Source organism: Festucalex cinctus, chromosome 14 (assembly GCF_051991245.1).
Source record: "Festucalex cinctus isolate MCC-2025b chromosome 14, RoL_Fcin_1.0, whole genome shotgun sequence".
NCBI classification, from domain to species: Eukaryota; Metazoa; Chordata; class Actinopteri; order Syngnathiformes; family Syngnathidae; genus Festucalex; species Festucalex cinctus.
The window spans coordinates 11227451-11250790 of NC_135424.1; the positions used below are offsets into that span (position 1 = coordinate 11227451).

A 23340-nucleotide genomic window follows, 5' to 3' on the forward strand; every position below is an offset into this window, starting at 1 on the left:
CGGCAACGAACGAACAGTGAGGTTGTTCAACCTGTTATGTTGTTATACATGCCTACCTGTGGTGTTTTTATTTTCTGATCTGTCGCTAAGTCTGTGCAGATGGTGATCGTCTCCCTGAATGACGGGTTCGCGATAATAGGCAGCGATTTTTGCTCCGGCCCGCTCCTTCACATAGGTCCGCCAGGGCCCTGCGCGTCGGTATCGCACAATTACCGTCTTTGTGCACTGTGTGCATATTGCCGCGTTGAAATCTACCGGCTCGTTTTTCTTTTAATCAGGCCTGAAGCCAAAATACTGCCAAATTGCAGAAGTGGCGCCTTTGTTTTGCAACCGATGTAGTTGCTTCGCAAGCTGCTCGGCTCCATCTTGTCTTTAGTTGTTCCGGTTTGTGGACTGTCACATGACTAATTATTGCTATTAGTTTTTAAAATAGTTATAAATAAATAGTTACATTATGTTGAAAAGAAGTACACATTTACATTTTCTCTCAAAAAATATATTTATATAATTTTATTATTATTTTTTTTTTAAATGGCGGTATTTAAAGTCACACCGTTTCTGTTTTTAGACACCACGGGATACCTTATTACCGTATTACCGCGCAACCCTAATGTATGTGAAGTATAAATATTTAAAAAATGTCATATTTGTTAACAGTGGTGTTTTTCAGGAAGACAGTAGTGCCAGTGGCAAGTATGAGCAGGCTCAATGGTGTGACTGGACGTAATTGGTGAATGTGGTCCATGAGGAGTAGCAGGTCGCTGGCTATTGGCTGTGAGCCTGTCATAATAACAAGCAACAATGTGATCATTTAATTTCCTTTTCACTTACACATCACCTCAGCTCACATGAGGGAGGACACACACAGACGCAAGGTTAACGTTGGGCCCCATTTGTTTCACTCTAACCATCACAATGACTCCAAATAGCGTTTCAAAAGCAAAGTGAGCGGGTAGACACAAATAATCGAATCACGCAATTACTGCTGAGCTTCATTCTATACTTAAGTGCATTTTTATTGTGTAACATTTCTTTTCTCCCCACCCGCCCGCTGTTATTTTTTCCTGATTCCCTCTGCAAGCATTCTCTCCCTGCCACTTCTCATCTAATATGGCCATAATTGGGTTTGCCTGTCCAAATCAGATTTCAGCAATTGGGTTACCCTCCTCTGAAATTGGAGAGGTCTCCGGGCCGGCATGGGTGGAGAGTTAATCTGCTTTTGTTAAACCCTTCGTTTTGTGACTACAGCGGCAAAAATGTGCCGTTCTAGTTAAAGCGTTTTACCTGTCACTGTGGGCACAAACCCCCCCGACACACACCCATACGCACACGCATGCGGGCAAACACTCTCGCGCCAAGATTTCTCCTCTGCTTCTCCTTGTGCAAATAATGACATTTGAATCGAGCATTAACAGGCTTAATTACTTTAAAATTGTCATTTTAATTTACACTGATATAGTATTGATCACACAAGCAGAGATTAAGGCCCTCAGTGGAGCGGTTGATGTGGAATTAAACAGAGCCGGGTCCTCCAGGGGCCCGCCTGTCCTGTCCTGCAGCCGCCAGAAGAGGAATGACATCCTCCCCCTAATGAACTGGCAGCATGCGCAGACATGAATTTCAGGCCCTGTTGGAGAAGGAGGGAAATAATGGGGTTTGGGGAGCTATGGCGGGTTATTCATTCACTGCCATGCACCAATTCTCCTGTGATTCATCCGCGGGCTACCAGACCCCCCACTGCCTATTTGCCAGCCACATTCAGCCCGCCTGACCTTTTTCCCGCTTTAGCTGTGTATTCCTATAGATGGATGGATGGATGGATGGATGGATCGACGGTCGGTCCAAGGGGAGCACCTTTCCCAGCGCTCGCTATCATGTACAGAACAAGGAGGTTAGGCGAGGGTGGCTGTGAATGTGCTCGTCCGTGATTCTTCCTCTCATCCTGGCTCAATGGCCTGTCTGAAGAAGACAAGCCTTCCCGGGGAATTGATCTCCTCCCTCGAGCCGAGTGTCACGCACAGCCTGTTATAATCAGCGGAGGGCTGGTGGGGAAAAATCATTACATTAAATCCAAGCAATTTCTTCCTAGTTTGGTGAAGGGCTGCGGCTTGTCTGGTGGTAAGCGTTGTGTTGTGGGGTAATTATTATAGTTGAACAACCTCTTGACACCTGTCTCAGATGAACACACTTCAACAATCACACATTAGACGAGTGGTTTTTAATGCCCTCTGCCCAGGTAATTGGCTCAGGAATAGAGCTTAGACAGTGCACACACGAGATAAATGTTTCATCTGTGCCAGAGCCATGCAAAAATTGTTGCTACACTGTTAAAGACAGAAAAACGCACATTGGTCACTGGTAACTTGAAACTGTCAGAAATAACAATAAGCACAATGTACTAAAAATTAACTTTGTGTGGTGAAACATAATTAACTCATTGAATTCCAGACATTTGAAGTGCTGCCATCCCCTCAGTGGCAGCCATTTTACAAGATTTTAACCCATTTTTGACGGCCTACAGAATATTGTGTTCTATGGGTATATAAACATGCAAGATGCAAATATAAAAATTTAAAAACTCAAAATTAGTATTAATAATCTTTTTGTTCACAATTATGCCAATTTCATAATTGTGGAGTGTAATTGGATTTCGATTAATTGCACAGCCCTACTCTACAACATTCATTCACAACTGAAAACATAGATTTTGCATTTGTGGTGCAAATCTAATTATGTTGTCCTTTCATGTGCTAATTAGCTGCGACCCAACCCCACCAAAAAAACAAAAAACAAAAAACAAAACAAAACAGAGTTTACAAGAGGACATTTTCACACATTTATAAAAACTCAGCTGTGCTACAAGTCAAGTCTATATGCATGTCCTTGAGCTAGTTGACTAAAAGTGTTTTCTAAATAAACCAAATGTCTCAGTGCAGATTGAAAAGTAGGATGGATCGTTCATGAGGTCTTCATTTGATTGCATTATCTGTAGCACGATGTTGCAAGGTGGAAGCTATCTCGACAACGAAGGCCGAACAAAATAACAGCCTCTTTTCTCTTCAGGCTGGCAGCTCACCATGACGGATGTCAAGTTGTCTCCAATACACATAATGGACTTGGCAAGGTCCAGGGACGCTAGGCATAGGCCGTCTACTCTACTCTGCCATCCAATCACCTTATTCTAATGCTATTGCATTGTTTAGTCAACCAGCCTTCCATTTACATCAACCCAAAACCACGCTTCTATACCACAGAGGCACTTAATAGAATTAGTAGGTATTGTGCAGCACATTTCAAATATAGGCCATTTTAAACAGTCACTCAGCTTTCTCTCACCTGATGATACCTTGCTTGCTGTCAAAGTAATGACATCACATCATGCAGCCACATTCTATCATATACAATTAACTGTTATAACTCAGCCTCCCATTGACACTTTGTTTATTCAGTCCTTTCCAAATGTATTGTAACAATGAGGCCAATTCCTTTATACAGTATTTGCTGTAAAGTAAATAAGCAAATTATTTGCAACTATGGGAAATCTAATCTTCACTTAACTATATTTTAAATCTATTGTATTCAATTCTAGTACTTTTGCTCACAACATTTTGTTCCTAATAATGCTAAGTTTTGTTTGAAAGTCTGTTGATCTGCTGTCAACTCCAAATGTTTTCAGTGTACAATAAAAATAGGGGAATTTTTCTTAGTTTTTTATTTTTTATTTTATTTTTTAAAATTATTTTGGGAGGTGAGTGTATATTCAAATCTTTCCAATATTATGTTTGTTATGTGCAAAATTCTAACTCTCAAATCACATTTTACTTTGCTCCCATTACCAAATTGGCTCTTAATGGGAAAAGGCTGTCATTTATAAAAATCATAATTTCCTAATCTAATTTAAGATAATGTTGCAAACCAGCAGTTAAACAGACAAACAACAATGAAATGTGCACATGGCCACAAATTGGCCCAATGTTCCCTTGACTTGCTGCATTCTTCAAATATCAACATTGTAATGTCATCATATTAAACAAATAAGTATCATATGCTTGAAATAACAAATTCAATTTCAATCAGATTTTGTAATAATGCTAAACACTGTGTTTGTGTTTATTTGGAATGACTCATCTCTGGGGTCAGAGGAAATGAGCAATTCCTTTGTCCCCTAGCTGCCATCCGTTGTTAAACTATTACTGATAAAAAAAAACAAAAAAAAACAACAACCATAAACTCGCAGCCTGAGGGTGTGCCCTGCTTGGTGTATTAACAGGAGGCTTCTTCTTTGTCCTATTCCTCGGCCAATTGATTTTTGTTTGTAAAATTAATGTAGTCGCTGTGAGGTTCTGGAGGTCAAGTTAGACGGGTTTGAGCAGATGAGGGGCGGTGCCGGGCAAACAAGCAAGTGGGGAGTCTGCCTGATGAAACTTACCGTGGATGCATTTTTGGGCGGAGCATGCAATAGCTCATGATGAATTGTCACAATGTTGTTTCATACACAAAATACATCTCCATATGATTGACCACGGGAGTGCATTGGGCCATTTATTAAATGTGCTCAATCATACCAATGTTGGTTAGGATTGTTGTCCTTGTTTTATGTTTTATGTATATTTATCTAGTTTTGTTGACACCTATTTGAGCCACAGAAATAATTTGCCATTAAAGCAACAATAAGGAATATTTATTTCATGAGCTCCTCATATTGAAGTACTGCTTATTAGGGATGTAACGATGACCAAACATCACGATACGATATTATCACGATATGAAAGTCGCGGTACGATAATTATCATATTGTAGGGAGGGTGGCGACATATATATAAAAAAAGGTTACAATATTGTTAAAAAAATAAATAAAAAATTAGATCATACTAAAAAAACAAAAAAACACAATATTGTGTTTTTGAACATTACAGCAATGCATATATGCATATATGCATATAAACAACTTACTATCTCTAATAACACTTATTATTGAGACACTTACTAGCTATTGCAAGCACACATTGAGTTCCTCCACATATTGACTCGGTTCACAAGCGTATTACTGCCCCTTCATCTGACCATTACTGTGGATTTTAAACATAGAAGGGCCAAAACATGCCGTATGAAAATTAAACTGCACTAAAAAAAAACAACTAACCATCAGATGGTGCTAGAACTACACAAATGGAAATCAACCTGACTTTTTTAACATGTGTTCTGCTTTTAATATTGTGATATGATGACGATATATTGCAGCAGTTTTAATATCGCGCTATCACGATATTGCCGTTATGGTTACATCCCGACTGCTGATACAATATAATCCCTGCCAGAGTGTCCTATATTGCCAGCTGTTTCAGAGCATTTTGACTGATCTTACATGACCCACAAAATATTGTTTTGTGACAAGCACCAAAACTACCAAAAGAAATACAGTAAGAGACTCTTTTCTTTCAACAGAAAAATAATCAAACATTTTACAGATATACATGTACAGCTATGAATTTCACCATGAGTGACGCTGATACTCAATGAGCTGCATTTGTTTTTTCCCTCACACACATTATACTTCGCACAAACATACTGTTTATTCTCTTTTCGAGTGTAAAGTGCCTAAACTTGTCAGGTATCCAACCTGTTGGCTTTTTTAATGTTGAACATAAACGTGACAAGCAGGGATTGACCACAGGTGTGCTGATCTCAAATCCAAAGTGATGAAATGCCGCCATATGCATAAATCTTGTCGTCATTTCACTGGTTTTTCAGAGATAAGATGGGCGAGACCATTTTCATGCCTACCCTTTGGCAAAATATACTTAAAATAAATATATATGTATTGGTTGGTGGAAGTAAATGGTTGGACTCGAGTTCACGGATATAAATGTCCATGGCAATGAATGTAGGGGTGGAACGGTCACAACGTCCTAGATTTGTGGACAAGTTTTTCGGTTTGTTAATTTTAAGTGATGCATATGAAAGGGTTAGGCTAATATACACTATTACTACTGTACTCTTCTTACGTTGGTAATACTTCCCAAGCGGCAACTAATCTAACACAATGAGTGCCTCAGTCAACAGGATCCCTGCAACAAGTTCATACTGCAGCGGCATCCTGACTGCTCAGTTCTGTTGTTAATTACCAATTCATTAAAACAGCCCTCAAATTAGATTGGATGTTGTGCTCTTTCAAATAAATTAAAGCATCTTCGTTTTATTTGCCTAATTACATTTGTGACCCTTGCAACAAAATCGAAGTGCCTCTTGAAGGAATGCTGAGAAATTAGCCACTTCTCTATTTTACCCATACTAGATTTTTTTTTTTTTTTTTTTTGTGGAAAAGACTTTGGCGGCAAGGTTCTTTTCCCCACCTTCTGCTCATGTGTGTCGGTCATGATACTGTAGATGGAGAAGATCGGCAACAGCCATATACAATAAATGGCTGAGCAGACCTTTTGGTGTGTGTTTTTTTTTTTTTTTCTGCCCCCACCATCTTTGCAATCACGGAACTTGATTTGAATTATCTGTGAATGCTGTTTGAGTTTCACAAGTTTGACCGGCGTCATGGACCGATTGTTTATAAACAAGTCTCCGAAAAATATTCCTTGGTCATATTTGTACTGGAGGTCAGTTGGTAACTTCTACTGGTAAATAACATGGTGGATGATCTTTTTTGGCATTGTATTTGTATGCTTATTATATAGCTACTGTATGTAGTTCAGTGTCTGTATACGGTGTGATAGATGCACACATATGTGGTCATTGTTGTAAAGGTAAATTTGATATTTTCTTTGACCCTCAAAGTCTTAATGGGGGAAGTACCCTGTGGTGTGATTTGTATTTATTTTCCCATATATAACAAGTACATATCAATTTATGTACTCTGTGCAGCTTCCATGTGACCTAATGCTATTCTGTACAGTATAGGAACACCTGCTCAGCGGAGACTTGCACGTTTTCCCTTCAAATCCTCTTTTCTTCCTGCAATACTTTGGTTATATTTACAGGATAGACACGGGTTTTGCTGCCACTCTTGCCCCTGGCACAGGTCTCCGGATCACACACATCTCAAAGCGCTTAAGTCTTAAGCGGGATCACGTAAAAGGCCGGATGCTGTCATTGTACGGATGAAAAGAAACATCTGCGTAAGGAAAGGTCTTCTGTTGTTGGCTTTTTGAAATTTATTATTATAATGATACAATAAGAGGAAAAGACCTATGACATAATTTTGTGATATCTAAGAAGTCGAGGAGGCATTTACATTTGCTTTTCATGCAGCGTCCATGTGCTCTTAGTGGCAATGCACTCGAGTATAACTAAGCTAGCATGGAGGATATCCAAGCATTTAGATCAAGCCTCTGGGAATTTTACATAACACATCATTGGCGCACATTGGTTTTTACATAAAGACAAAGAAGACCACAAAGAACCACTGGACGGGCGTCTTAGCCTCAGACGAGCTGCTGGCTGCGTTTTGCAGAGTCCTCTAAAGCTTCACGCTCCTGTGCTCACTGTTGTGCTCAGAGAACGCCTCTGCTCATACCCAGACAGAACACAGACAGAAAGCTGCTTATTTTTTTTTTATACAGGAATAATAATATTTTACCGGCTTTTTTTTTTTTTTTTTTGGTAGCTTAAATCTTCAGGAATCCAATGTCTCGGTCCGAGAAGATAAACGTCATTGATTTTCCATGTGTTGATGAAGCAGTCATATTTTATACAAGTCGTGCTCATGATCCAAAATTACATTAATTTACACAGAAAGCGTTCTACTAAGGGAGGTTTAAAGGCTCTTAATTTCGAGAAATAAGACCTGATTGATGTCATAAGTGACAAATAGTAAACTAAGATACAACCTAAAGTAGTCCGCTCTTTATAGTTTAATGTAGGCGTGCGTATAGCTTTGTCAAAGCTTCATGACATGACTATAGCCGGTGGGCAGGCCAAGATCAGAGCCATCTTTGAGGCAGAAACTGACTGATTACTTTTTCCAGCTGACACCGCATGACATTCGCCCCAGTTGACTTTCCTCAATACAAATTATTTGACGTTTAATGTTATGTTGTCACCTTCGGTCTAGCTGTTGTGTGTGCGCGCGCACAAGGGCAAACAAGTTTTGCACGCAGTGATACAAAAATATATCCATACCAAACTTTTAGGATTCCTTATTTGAACCAACACAACCTCTTAAGATTAGTTTACTTCCATTTCTTTCAGTCTGTATGATCCTAATTCAATCAATTATTTCACAAATGAGGCCACGTGAATAGGCGCAATATCAAATCAGTTAAAAAATATAGATTGATGTACAGTCCATGACAGCATTAGCAGCCTCCCCAGATTGCAGACAGAAAAAGAAATCGATGAATTTGAGGACCTGTCATTTGCACAGGCCTATTTCCTTAATGGGAATGTGTTTCAGATGGGAATTACAAGTTGAAATATTCTTTTTGATTATTGGACATCCATAGCCAAATATGATTTACATTAATGAGGATAAGTGTATTAAAGGCATTTTTATCTTCCAGCAAATGAAACAATTGAATAATGGCCATGGCAGCCAAGCAGTAGTCTGAGAGGATGTAATGTCACTTTAATTATCTCAATTGTTATGACTTTTGAGTTTGATCATATTAGGCAGATATTCATCATTCTTGTGTCCTCTTTTCATATGATGATATTTTTAATGCCAGATGTCATATAGTTATTGCGTCTGGCAAGTAATATAATATAAGTTGTTGTGTAAACTGTGTATATAAAACGTGCACATCTTTGTAAAATGGCAGATTGTTGTTGTTGATTGTTTTTTTGTTTGTTTTTTTACATGAAGTGTACTAAAGTGGTTAAGAGATACTCTTAATATCAAAAGTCAGAAACTACAAAGGCAGAATTAGCGCCACAGTTTGACTCTATGGAATAACGTATTCAAAATTATTATTCATAGTTGGCACATTTTTAACGATTCCATTTTTAAAATGAGGATTAATCGAATTAATTTGATTCATTGCCCGGCCCTACCATGACATTTTTTCCCATAAGCATGACTGCACTTCTGCTGCTATTTCATGCAAAGGGCCAAATTATCAATCCTTGCTGAATGGTCAGCAGGGTCTTAACCCCCACAGGTATAATCTCATTTCCTGTCATGCTCCGTTTTTGTCCTGGTGCTGAAGTAGCAAGGCAATTTAAATAAATATGCAGTTGAAATAACACACAAAGTGAGCAAGTTCCTGTGAAATTATTACTGTTTACTTCCAACTGGAGCACTGAGCAGATATCATTACCTTAATGTTTGTTCTTCAGGAACACTTGAAGTAGTGCATGATCGATATAACATGAAGCATAATGCTTTATCTGAAGGCAAAATACAAACTATGCTTTCTGAAAATAGAAGCAAGGTGCTATAGTGCATTTCAAACATTTTAACAAAGTTATCAAACTCTTCTTTCTTGATTAGGCTGGACCATAATGTGGTCTTGGGGGAGAAAAGTCAATTTTAAAGTCCAATGTATTCATGTTTTTTGTGTGCGTTTGATTTAGTTGGATGTCAGTGCAGTGACGGTTTTATTGCTTTAGACCTCTGCCGGGCAGGTTAGAGGAGGGAGCGCACGACTGATGAGCATGGCAGGAAATTGGCAGATGGAAGCATCCATTTCACCGCTAATTAGGGTGTCCAGAAGCCCGCCGACTGACAGGGTTCAACTGGGCAATGTAGTGCCTGCCAGCTCCCATCCCGTGCGCTTTATAAAATGCTCTTTAATTCCCCGGCACAATATCATTAACTTTGTAAGTGGATGAACACAATGGACAAGCAATTTAATTAACTTCTACCATTGAATGTTGGAGGGGAGACTAAATGAAATTAATGCACAATATTTCCCAGCGAGGCAGCCAACCTTGGGAGTGGGTCTGGATTGTTGGCAGGTCAGGCGCTGCCATGGGTTTGGCCTATTATGCCTTGTTTAGCCCCATCCATAATATTTTCCTCAAACGAAAATAAAATCAGTGGTTTCCAGATCAATCATGACCGTGTGTCGCTCTGCATTCTGGGAGATTTTAGAATGATGAAGTGAAAGCCTGGAAACACTCTGCCAAAAGCTTTCACAGTCTACAAACGGAAAATACAGATATTATATCAGACCTTTACGGCAATGGGCAATTGCTTGAAATTTAATCAGTAAATGGATAGATTGAATTTGGTAATTTGAGCAATTGCAGCAATGCTCTCTTCTATGTAGCTATATTACGCTATAGTGAACATCACAATTTGCATTGGAATAATAAAATTGTGTCAAACTGTTGTGCCAATGTGGTTGTTTAAAATTATATACAGCATACTGTTTTGTATTATTTCAATTTCAAGTGATCGTGAGCAATCATTTGTACGCCTGTCAAACACTGGTGACGCTTGACTTTACACTTGCTATATTGTAATGGTATCTATTATAATCCTAATTATAACTGTAGAACGCATTATCAGAAAGTTTTAGTCAAATTCTAATCCTGTTCATTCTGTAATGAAACATGAACAATGTTCACCTTTGATTTGATAGCCGTTTGGAAAGTAAAAATAATTTGAAATTGTCTCAGGGTGCAAATTATTGCATTGTTCCCGTCTAAACACTGAAAACCCCTTACCTTGCTGCGACTTTTATTTTTATTTTTAAATATCCGGTTAATAAGTGTTACGGGTGTAAACAAATTTGCATGTACTGCACTTGTCACCATGGTAATAAACTGCCACAAATGGAGCCCTCTGCAGTAGTAATGTTATTTTAGTAAGATTATAAACATTAAAATCAATGTCAAGAAGCCAGGTAGGTATGCAGGACCAAAACTGCCAAAATTCGAAATAAATAAATGACTAAAAAAATAAAAGACTAAATAAATAAATAAATAAATGGCTAAATAAATATTGTAGATAAATAAATGACAAAAAATAAAAATAAATTACTGCATAAATGAATAAATAAAATAAATGACTAAAAGTGAAAATAAAAACGGATTTATTTCCATTTATATTTAGTTTTTTTAGATATAATTTTCGAATTATATTTTTTTATATTCATTTTTATATTCACTTTTAGTCATTTATTTATTTAGTCATTTATTTATTCCAAATTTTGGCAGTTTTGGTCCTCCATACGTAGGACCCGAGACTGGGTAAAATTAACCAAGTGGCCGTCTTTGGTGGTGATGTCCATGTGACATTTCAGTCCGACTCACTTTCACTATTTACCTGTACATCAAACATTAAAATAATAAAAAGAAACAGCATCACTGGTTCTACTGAGTTGTTTTCACCTAAATCTAGCCTTAAAGGGAAGACCGCCCACTGTAGCTAGTCGATATTAGGTTCCGTCGATCAAAATAGAAACTTTAGTGGGGGTGTTTTGATCATTAGGTCAAATGCAGGTAACATTAATCTAACTTTGATTTTGATTTTAAATGTTAAATTTTGTTTCCGCTCAGTTTAATACATTTCACTTTGTCTCTTAAGTGTGCTGTGAAACAAGCAGCCACAGTTGAGAAAAGGGCTTATTCAGGACATGACAGATGGTTCCAATACTTGCGCCTCCTCCGAATCACAGGAAGTGATAGAAGTAGTTTTAATGAGTTTTTTTTGTGTATCCAGTCAGGCTTTCCAGGCAGCCAATGAATAATAGACATTGTGGCTCAATACTGTGAATACTCAATCAATGGCTCAGTGAGAGGGCCTTGGCAAACACATATGGCAGATTGGGGGTGGACAGTGTACTCTTCAGCAGTAGAAAATACTAAGGCCTCTCCATCTCTAACACTGGGCTGAAAACGCACACATTTCTATTGATGCGGCTTACTTTTGTGGCATTGATGACAAGCATGCTGTTTGTTGCAGTATTGGACATTTTGTTCTGTGAAGGTGCTTATTTATGCCATGATCTTGCATATGAATTTAAGGGCTAAAATCAAAAAGAAATAGATGATTGAAATTGTTGTTAGTAAAACAGTGATTCGGTGAGCCAGTCTCAGGGGTTTGGCGTAGGTCAAGACACACACTCGACTTGTGACTGTTTTAACGGTGCATCGTGCCATGTCTTTATTATTTTAATCCTTTCATACTCACTACGTCGAGTGAAAAAAAGTGGTCGGATAAATATGTGCAATATGAAATCACATATGTAACGGAATATACGGTGTTCAATAGGGTTCAATTCTGGGGCCTCTGCTGTTTTTATTGTATGTGCTTGTATAGTACACCATTTGCCCTTCAAATGACTTTTTTACTGATTTGATCTTGTCCACACACTTTTTCTATTGTTTCCCCAAATTTTAGGTTTGACTTCAGACATTTGACGTTTTCAAAATAGGATTTTGCTGACTAATAATGTTGTCTTTGCCAGTAGATTTCCGTTGGCAGTCATCTGTTTTTGGATTGGGCTGGGGTTTTTGTACATGACAACCCCAAATGCAACTAAAAATGCTTACCAATCAAGCACAAATGTGATGTAAATGCATCTTTTTGCATAAACTTGTCTACTCATTTAAAACCATACTGTCTTATTCAATCAAGAATGTATGCCCAGAAGCCAATGGCCATTAAATGGCAGCAAACAAGCCCATCTTAATTTATGTGCTGGACAGAACCTTGAGCCAGTCTGCACTTTTTCCTATTAAAACCTCACTGGACACAAATCCATTATGCCACGCGTTGTTAGTGGCTGTGGGACAGCAGAATATTACTCTGAGAAGCTTTACAGTGACACACTGATGACACTGGAGTGTGTACGTGGCAGCCCTCTTGGGACTGGTGGCTTTCCCATAGCACATATTGGAGGTGAGACCTTGAAGAAAAATGATTACTTTTATGTTTGCTTTATGGCCCATTTTTCACGTTTAATGCAGAAAATCTATTCAGAGGTCAGAGAAATCCTGCCTCTCTCCATTGGCCAGAACTAATTCCTGCAGCCCTCGGTATCGATAAAGCATTCATGGGAGCAAAGTATGCAGGCTATGTACTGCAGCACTCAAGTCTCTATTTTCTACTAGCCAGTCTATTGGGACTTGTTCAGCTCTTATCTGCTGGGGTATTAGAAATGTCAACTGCACACTTGCATGAACACGCACACACATACACAAAGGAGAGCAGAGCCAATGCTCCCTTATCTCTGAGTGGCATTGGCAATACAAGTCTCGATAAGAGATCGCATTGGCAGAACAAGCCATAAAATCTGAGCTTTTATGGTGCAGTTATTGTCTTTCTGTCTACAATTACGGTGATTACTCATTTCCCCTTAGCTCCCCTGCATCACGCACCTAATAGACTGCATTTTACTAATGGGGAATTAAGTAGCCGCTGTGGCAGTGGGGTTTATAAATATGTAAAATATACGTTTAATTATTTCATGGAATTCTGGCAGCTAATCAATAAAGTGAGACGTGACGAACATACGTTTGACACAGGCCATTGTAAAGCTCCTGGTAAATGATAAGCATGGCCTGTCAGCGCAACCCAGCCCTAATGAATATTTGGTGCCTGTCATGTTAGGAGACAAATGAATTAATTGTAGCCTGCTAATATATAATAGCTTCTTCATGAAGAGCCATAGTGAGGCAGATGAGAGGGAGCATAGCAGCCACTTGGTTTTAGGACCCTGATGTAAATTGGTTATTTACCAGGGTTGAGGGTTAAGTGGTGTACAGAAAGCTACTAAAGGATAGTTGTGGATTAATTTGTTTCCATCCATGTCTTATGAATGGTCCATAGAAGCAGAAACAGTGACACAGAGAGGTCTGAATATTTTGATCATTTTTAATGAGGGTTTCAAAATTAGCACGTTAATAATCAACTTAACATTACATTAACGGACGGATTAACACATTAATTTGCTCTTGATTTTGAAAATACAAATGTTCCGTTTCCCCCCCTTCCCTGTCCCACCCCTTCCTTTCACCAACATCCAGCATGAAACACTAATGCCACCTAGTAGCAGAAAAAATACAAACACGTTTTGCACTAATTTGAACTTGTATCGAACTTGTATCATTTCAATTTCAAATAACTTTATGAATTACTACAAAACTACTGTATCAACTAGACTAAGTGCAATTTCTGGAGAAATTGCGTGGGAATGCTGAAAGCTGAATGCTAATAGCTGAATGCAAAGATTTGAATGCATGTGGAATGCTTATGAAGCAAATTGAGAGATAAATTATGAAATGATGACCTCCTGGTTACTGGACAATGCACTTTACGAACTGCCAATGAGCAGTATCAAACACCTGGTAATGATGATAAGTTATACAGTATGTATGGAAGTGGCTGTGGAAAGTGACACTTAGAAATAGTTCAATGTCAATCCCATTGAAAATGAATGGGGAAAAGTTGATATTTAACGTTAAATTGTGCGAATACTGTAAGTAATATGCAATCAGAAGATATATATACCCCGGGAGGCGTGAATTTTTGAAGCAAGTTGAAATTTGAACAGTGTAAATCAGAAGTATTATGTGGTAGTTGTTACATGGCAAAAAAAAAAAGTGTGGAGAATAAAAATCTTTAAAAAAAAAAAAAAAATCTCCACATAAAAAAAAAAAAAATCTTTTAAAAAATGTCGAGCATAACAACTAATCACATAATTGAGTTAATTGTGGGAATGCTTTGTGATTAATTACAATTACAGATTATAATCGACTGACAGCCCTAATTTTAATTTAGTTTAATTTCTACTTGGATTCAAATCTTTATACCAAATATCAATACCAAATTCCACAACTGTCCTTTTTATACTTTAGAGTAACTTTTTCCAATTTGTTTACATTGACAAAAGACTTAATCACAAATATGCCATAGACATGCTGTACACACCGTTTTTAAACGCAGAACATACTACAGGTATTTTCATAAAAATACTGCAATGAAAAGAATATTTCAGTTTTGTACAAACGAGAACCAGCTCTTCAGTTAATAAATATTTGCACAAACCGCAACAGGTCGCGCTGTGCCTTCCTATCTATCACTGTATATGAGGTTTACTGTTGAGAGAAGAATCCAAAGACAAGTGCGCACAGTGCATGTGGAATTTCTTGGAAGCCGGGCAAAACTGAGATTCTTTGACCTTGAGTGTTCCCTTTGCCCAATACCCTCGTATTCTCTAGCCCCCTCCTCTATCTGTCCCCCGTTCTTCTCTGTCCTCCATCAGAGCGAGGAAGTAGGGGAGCGCGCAGGAGGTACAGGTCACCAGCCGCTCCCCTCATCAATTAAATGTGCGACAGTGTTTTTTTTTCCCATGGCTGAACTTATATGTCAAGGAGATGAGCAGGACCTCATGTTTGTGCTTTTGACAAATCAGCAAATGTTTAATCTCAAGATGTGCCTGCACTCATAAATAATGCAGGCTGGGCCCAGACTGTCTCCCATCTTGTCGAAGAGAGCCGTTTTCTCCAGGCCTCCACAGCAAAATACAGGAAGACGAAATCCATGCCTTGTCTCCTTGATCTGATCAAGTCCTCAAATCTTCACTTCATCACTTACTCGTCTTTTCCTGTTTTCCTCTCCATCGTGGCTTCTCTTACTGTCTGTCTTTTGCTTTTTGGTTTTAGCCATTAACTTTTTGCAATGCCCACTAGTATTTTAATTTGTACTCTTCTTTGTCGTAAAAGTTACTCACCAGCCTTTTTCCTAAGAAGAGAAAAGAGACTCAGAATTATCCAAGCCAGAGGTCTGCCGTCTCAAAGGCATAGCGGATTGAGCCTGAGCTTTGCCTTCAGTTGCCCTAAATGTAAATAGGGCCAACAGAAAGCAGTGTAGTGGACTGTGAACCGCATCAAATCCCCATCTGTGCGACTCACTTTTTCCTGGGAAAGTTTTCCGATTGTTCACAGAGAAAATTTCAATTTTAAGCCTATTGAAGTGGATCTATGCCCTCTCAAGTGTTCAGATGAAAGCGTCCTTAAGTTAGCTGAAATTGATGAATCGCCACATTAGAAGAACTGCACTGTTTCCTGTACTTTAGTGTAACACAAATTTGTACTGTGATGACTTAGTTTCAGATTTTCACAAAATGTTTCTTGGAAACTGGAGACTTAATGTGATCAAATACATTTTGAAAAAAATCAGTTGCGACTTTTATTGTCCTTAACTCATTCACTCCCAAAGACGTATTTATACGTTTTTTAGGTTTTTGTTTGCTAGAGTTTTTGTATGATGGCTTTGATGCAGTTTCTGACCTGAAGTGGTCACTTAAAGTGATAGTAATTAAAAAAAAAAAAAAAAGTGTGCTTCATCTGTTTCATTCATTTTTATTTTTTTTTCTAACAACTACCATCACTTTAAGCTTCCACTTCAGGTCAGAAACTGCATCAAAGCCTTCATACAAAAACTCTAGCAAACAAAAACCTAAAAAACGTATAAATACGTCTTTGGGAGTGAATGAGTTAATATTGAATAATTATACAACAAATTGAATTACAGCAAACTATTTGTGTTTGTTGCTCATTATTAAAAATATGAAAAGCTTCCTCTGCTTTATCGTCTGTCTGTTGTTCTTGCAGGCTCTGGGAAGTTTCTACTTCATTCATGAATCTTTGAAAAACATCCAGCAGTTTGATTTCAAAGGTGAGTCACACATATACATCACGGCAACGGGCTCGAAATAAAATCCCCCCTACGGTGGCCCCTCGTCCCTCCACTGCATATCGAACACAACCATTTGCAGGCTGTTCCCGCTTCAATCAAAACCAACGAGCGAAGATTGTCTTTGAGGATAATGTAAAAGGAGCGGTACCGACTGGTAATGCTTATTAATATTAGGATTTAATTCATAAGATTTCGGGCTTACAGTAATGGCGTTCAGCGGGTTATTGGACAGTTACGGCAGTCTCATCAGCCTGCGGTGTCAGAAGGCCACAGAGTCCTGCGGCCGTGATAATTAAAGAAGGGATATAGATGTGGAGGTGCCTTGCTTCCTATTAGACCCAAGTCAGCATTTGCGCCAGTTACCCCAGTGAAGGACAGGGCAATAGCAGGGGCGAATTGAGTGATATAACTTAGTTATGTTTTTGTTTTTTTGTTTTTTTCACAAATGTAAAGAGTCTTGAAAATAAAGAAATTGCACTACATAGTCCCTGACCAGCACTTGTGTCCCGCAAAACTTTTTCCTTGCTGCTTGAGGCTTTTTTTCTTTTTGTTTCTGGCATTAACACATTCATTGCCAGCCCAGCAAAAAAAATGCATCATTTGACGTCTTTTTCCGTCAATGGCAGTGAATGAGTTAAACATGGTAAAAATCAATGAAGCAATTATAAATTGTTGATATAATGTACAGCAGGGGTGTCCAAACTTTTTCCTCTGAGGGCCACATACAGAAAAATAGAAAGCTGCAAGGGCCACTTTGATTTTTTTTTAAAAGTTATTTATTAACACATTCATTGCCAGACCATAAAAAAAAAATGCATCATTTGACGTCTTTTTCCGTCAATGGCAGTGAATGAGTTAAATTCAAAATGAATGAATATGTCCAAAAAAACAAAGCAATAATGTTCACCTGTTTGAACATCAAATATCTTGTCTTTGGTGGTGAAATAACATATTTCATCTAAATTAGGGACATATTTGAAGCGGACCCTCTTCTCCACTCCGCTTGGTGTAACTGAACTAGCATTTCTTGTAGCCACAGTTTTTCTTCTTTCTGTCTGGGGACTGTGATTGGAAAAAGTAGTCACATGAAATGCAGTTGGAGGAGGTTTGCTAAAGAAACATAACTTCAATCTGGGCTTGTGTTTTTCTTTTTTTTCCTTTCTTCCATCAATACAGTGCTCAGCATATATGAGTATGCCACACCCCTTTCGAAAAATGTAAAGATTTTATTCAATATCTGAATGAACATAACAATTTCAAAAATGTTGACATGTTTTGTATAGAATATGCGCTTAACTCACAACATGATAGTAAAGTTGATAATAGAATGCATAGATTACAAAATTGTAAGTTTAATAATCAAACAAGTAATCAAAAAATAATAATGCATCCCACAATAAAAACGACTACATCTTGTACTTTCTATGACCTCCATAACTTTTATGGATAACAACTTGTCGGCAATTAGCAAGTCAGTCTTTTTCTCTGGGTTATTTTTCAAAATGTTCTTTAAAAAATGTAGGAAAACTATTTGTGTGTACAAATTAACAAATCTTCTTTGCAATCAATGGTATTTTTGTAGTATAGTATCCCATTAAAAAAAAAAAAAAAAATCTTGATTCAGAAAGGAAACTAAAGGAGTTCTTAAAATCCTGTTGGGGTGTGCTCATTTATGCTGAGGACTGTATATATGTATTTTTTTTTTTATCAGAGCAACGTGCATGGCTGCGTGCTATGCTTTTGATATGCCCTTGAGCAAGGCTCACCCAACCCAGCTGAAGATGAACCACGCTGTTTTCCTGCCCCTTTCACTGACATCTCGCCTGTTTGTGTTGGTTCTGGTTCACCGTGTGATGTGCAACATGAAATATACATGGTGTGAATTTGATTTCCTCTTTGAGGGAGGATATACCCAAAATCAATTAGTAACATAACTTACTCTTTTTCTTCTTAACTTCCAGGTGCGTTTTAAACTAACATCATAATTTCTCCCTGACACATTTAACCAACTCTGTACTGTGTGCTGTGACTCCTCGTTTCATGTTATGAGTGCTCTGCTTTTAGGCCAGCAGATGGTGCAGTTGTCTGCACAAGGTTGTTGCTCATAGTGCACTCTGCTTTTTAGAAAATATTCACTTGTAGTTTATTTATTTATTTATTTATTTATTTTAAGACATTAACCTGTATTTTTGTTTTCTTTTCCTTAATCAGCAAAGAAATTCAGGAAGGTGGTTGGAAAGGAAACCTGCTCCGAGACACTAGAAAGCGCACCCTCGCTGGAGAAGGAGAAGTTTCCGCAGGACTACTTTCCTGAGGTGAGTGCTGTGTCGACTTCCTGTGTACTAGGAGTCAATTTTCCGTGAAGGAAATCATCATCAACAACAAGGAATTAAGCTTACAGCCTCTAAATTAAAACTACAAAAGAGAAACTGCTTGTTGTTTCCTGAGGAAGGATTGTGCGCTTACTCCTGTATGGTGCTGTGCGCCGTAATAGGGAAGCTGAGCACTGAGCAGAGCCGTGCTGATGTAGTCATGAAGAGCACGGCCGCCCGCGTGTCATCCCCGCACTCCCCACTCATCCGTCAACCATGCTCCAACGGCCGCCTCTGCACATGTATGCAAAACAGATGGAATCAGCCCTCTCCGCACTCTTCCCCCTTTTTCCATGTCTTTCACAAAGTGGAGGATTCCATATCAACCCATCCAAGTTCCGCAGACCCACGCGAATCCACACCCTTGCAATGCCACAATTCAGATTCCAAGAGATGTGATCATAAAGAAAGTGCCTTGAGTAAGACGCACACAAACAAAATGAGTATTATTCGGCTTTTATCAGGTCGAGCATCAAAACCACAAAAGATGATGAGTGCATTTGAGTGGGAGAAGGGGAGTGATGAAGGAAGAACGGAGAAGTAGAAGGCGACGGTGGCTAAGAAAAGTTTTCCCCTGTGATTTATTCCTCTTTCCTGACTGGGATATGAATCTGGGATGATGCTCCGGAGAGCGGCACTCCAGATAATGTTAGCCCATTTAAAAAGAGCAGATTTGTGTAGTCTATCAGGGTCGCTGAGTATTTTTTTTTCCCCGTCTCTCCCTCCTCCTCCGGCCCTCCATAGTGAGAAATTGGTTGTTATCATAGATCACAGATACTGCTCAAACCTCTTATGAAAGATGAATTAATTTCACTAATGCTTTAATGCAAAGCTCTCATGAGGGAGGCAGACTGGTGATAACCCCTGCCTCGTCCCTGCTTCCTCCGCATGTGATTTATGCCCTCTTTTAGTAGATGAAACTGCCTACATTTGCCATCCATCTGAGGCTTTGAGGAATCCTATTACACGGGGATCTTGGACTGAGCAGCGCGCCGCACGCAGTCCCGAACCCGTTGCTCGGCTCTCGGCTTGTTCGGGTCACGCAGGCGTCGCCTTTGCAAGTTTGCATGATACTACACTGACAGATTTGGAAGGGGACATTTATTTACCAGACAAAACAGTGCTCAGAACTGATGTTCAATTCGAATGAAATATTTGATTAGGTTAGATTAGATATTTGATCATTTTATAAACTATTTTTTATTTGTCAGAAGAAATCCTCTGTAGGAGGTTATAGAGTGATAGCAGACAGATGACTTGGCTGGTGGAAGGCGGATGTCATTTGGCTTACCTTTTATAGGTCCCCATCAATAAAGTGTCATTGGGCTGGATGTTGATGACATCATCCTGTGACAGTGTTCAGTGTGAGTGTCTATGTGTATGTACATATAAAAAAAAAAAAGAATTAAATGAAATAAACAGCAACAATTTATGATCAACTTCTGAAAATGAAAAATGTACAATCCCCAATTCCAGTGAATTTGGGACGTTATGTATAGCGCAAATACACACTGAACGATTTGAAAATCATTTTCAATCTATACTCAATTGGAATACACTACAAAGGCAAGATACTTTATGTTCAGATTGATGAGGGTTTTTTTTCTTTGCAAATTTCTGCAATACATTGCAAAAATGTTGGATCAGGTGCAACAAAAGAGTGGAAAAGTTGCAGAATGCTAAAAAATAAAAACAAAAATTTGCAACATTCCACAGGTGAACACATTAATTTTAAATTGACTGACTTTTTTTATGTAGGACTACTGATGGTATTGAAGATCTCAAAAGCAGGCAAGTGAGGCAGGTATGGGCTTAAAAAAGTAATTTAATTGAACAAAAACAAAAAGGCAAAAAAAAAAAAAGTACTGGGGTTGAAACACAAACACAAAAAGCAGCGAGACGTGACAAGGACAATGAAACGATCAGGACTGATTGAAAGCAGGGAACTTAATAAAAACGAACTGACGACGAGACATTGAAGAAAATGCATTTTTTTTTCACTGCCTCGGGTACCCATTTATTTATTTATTTATTCATTTAGTTACTGTCAAGAACATGTAAAGCCAACCGCAGCAACAAGTAGTCGTACTATATTGGACAGAAACACGCTGCCGATGCTTTGAGAAGGCCACGTTCAAAATAAATCGTACCTTACCAAATCCAAGTGTCATTAACATCAGCATATGTCAATATACATAATCGTAGCTGAATTTGGTCTGTTTTCTGTCTACATTTAATTGAAATTGAATAGTTTATAAATGAATTACATTTGCAATTCATACTCATGACCATTTATTATAATTAGTTGATGTGTAATGTGAGATTAATTAACATATTCATCAAGAAGGAAGTTTGCAAATATCTTTTGAAAGGTTGCCATAATAGATTTGGTGTCTTGTGTTGCGTTGTTCCGACAATATTTTCACCCCCACTGAGCATGAATCTATTTACGTGGTAGCTGCAGTAATACACGCCTCCACAAACCATTGCATCATACGGATTTGTCATTTGAGCAATATAAATAAAGTATACGACCAAAACCTTAATGTGCCCTTGCTATTGATTGTTTTACACAGGATAAGAAAAAAAAAAAGGAAGAAAATAGCCGAGAGGCAGTAGATCAACTCCCTTAAGAGTTTGTATTTGTTGTTCACGCCATAAGCATGTCCATAAAAGCATTGAATTGATTCAATTCACTCTGCCGGTCCCCTCTGTAATCCGCTGTGACTCAGGGACACGATTCCTCTCAAGTTAGCTTGGTCAAGGTGGTTCTCTGCTAACTTACAGTCCATGACACATCAATGTCTGATGGAATATGTTAAGATGGAGAAGCGACCAGATTGTTTTCATTCTAATTATGACTTAAATTTGAACAAGAGAACAGTTAACATTCCACTTCTGATGACCCACCCTATTTCTTGTATAACAGTGGCTAGTACATTGGAACACTTGACAAAGATAGCGGTCTTCATTGTAACATGAATGCACATGTTCATCACCACTTATGAATCCTTATGAGACCCTTTATTGATGTGCTGGCTGATGGAATAAAGATTCATCTTACTGTCTAGTGGGGGCTCAAATCAATCAGTATTTGGGCATTTTACCCACAGTGCATTTATGTCATCGGGCTTTTGTGTACCCGCAGCCCTGATCTCACTTCCAACCTCACCGGTTTAATAATTATCATAAATAATTCATAATTAATAAATATAATTGTCAGATTTGGAGTGAAAATATAATAATAATAAACTGAATGATCTTGTAGAAGGTAAAAAGATATTTTGGTCAGGAATAATCTGCATTCTGTTTGTGTCTTTTTTTTCGCTTTCGGGGTCGTTAAGATGGGGATTTTCTGCAAATGTACTTCACCAATGACCCCAAGAAAGTATTTGTTTTTCTTTTTGTTTTGTTTTTTTTCATCCAGAATTTTTCGTGTGCTTGTGTGTGTGTATGTGTGCCCATATATGTATTGCTTGACACCCCTGGATGTGACCCGCCGTGTAGCCCACCGTTCATCACTGTCATGGGCAGAGACGCCATCACTGACCTGTGGTGGGTCAGCCAATGTCACCTCGAGCCTCGCGACCTTTTACCATTGCCCTTTGACTCCCACCCTCATCCTCCGCCCAGTGACTCTTCACTGCCACTAAATCTGATTTATGATATGATTACATGTCACTTATCCTTTTAATCCAAATATGTCTCCTGTTTTGAAGAAGTGACACTATATTGTCAACATGATTTTTTTTTTCATTTTTTTTTTTTAAAGATGCATGTGTAAATAAGGCTGGACATTATCCGTTCAATCATCTCTGCTTCAATGTCAGCAACCAAATTATGATGTCATCGTGTCAAGCAATATAGAGAGACACTTTCCTTCCTCTGACTTTGATTGATTTCATGAGATTATCATATTACTGTAACTGAATTTCTGCTAAAATAGAAATTGCCTATATTGTTAAGAAAAATAGAATGTGGTGGTGGGTTTTGCTGTACGAGTGCATGTTGGTGTGTGTGTGTGTATCGGTGTTTATAAGCAAGCGATGAAGCAGAGGGCCGATCAGTCATACGTAGAGCAAATGGGGCAATCTGGGGCCAGGTGTCAGGGAAGTGATTGATTTTAATGTTGTGATTGCAGTTAATGGCTCTTTAAATTAAATCGAGATTAAACGTCTCTGGCTGCAGTCAGTGCTTGTATGGGCGCTGAGCACGACCACCCCCCAGCATCACTTTTCATCTTGTCCCTCGTCATCCGAGCCACTCACTTTCTTTCCTCAACTTTACCTGAACAGGTCGCAGGGGAAAGCAAGAATAGTGCAGTAGATTTTACAAGGCGTTTGATGCAAATTGATATCGGTGTTTATG

General features: G+C 38.5%; 1 protein-coding gene across 2 annotated transcripts in view; it reads left to right on the top strand.

Moving 5' to 3' along the window:
* Positions 1-23340, top strand: part of inpp5a (inositol polyphosphate-5-phosphatase A) — a 121781-nt gene that overhangs the window by 40817 nt on the left and 57624 nt on the right. For both annotated transcript variants that reach the window (XM_077495776.1, XM_077495775.1), the window contains exons 5-6: positions 16516-16579; positions 18812-18915. In XM_077495776.1, the coding sequence (XP_077351902.1) occupies positions 16516-16579; positions 18812-18915 (168 nt within the window). The remainder of the gene's footprint in view (positions 1-16515; positions 16580-18811; positions 18916-23340) is intronic.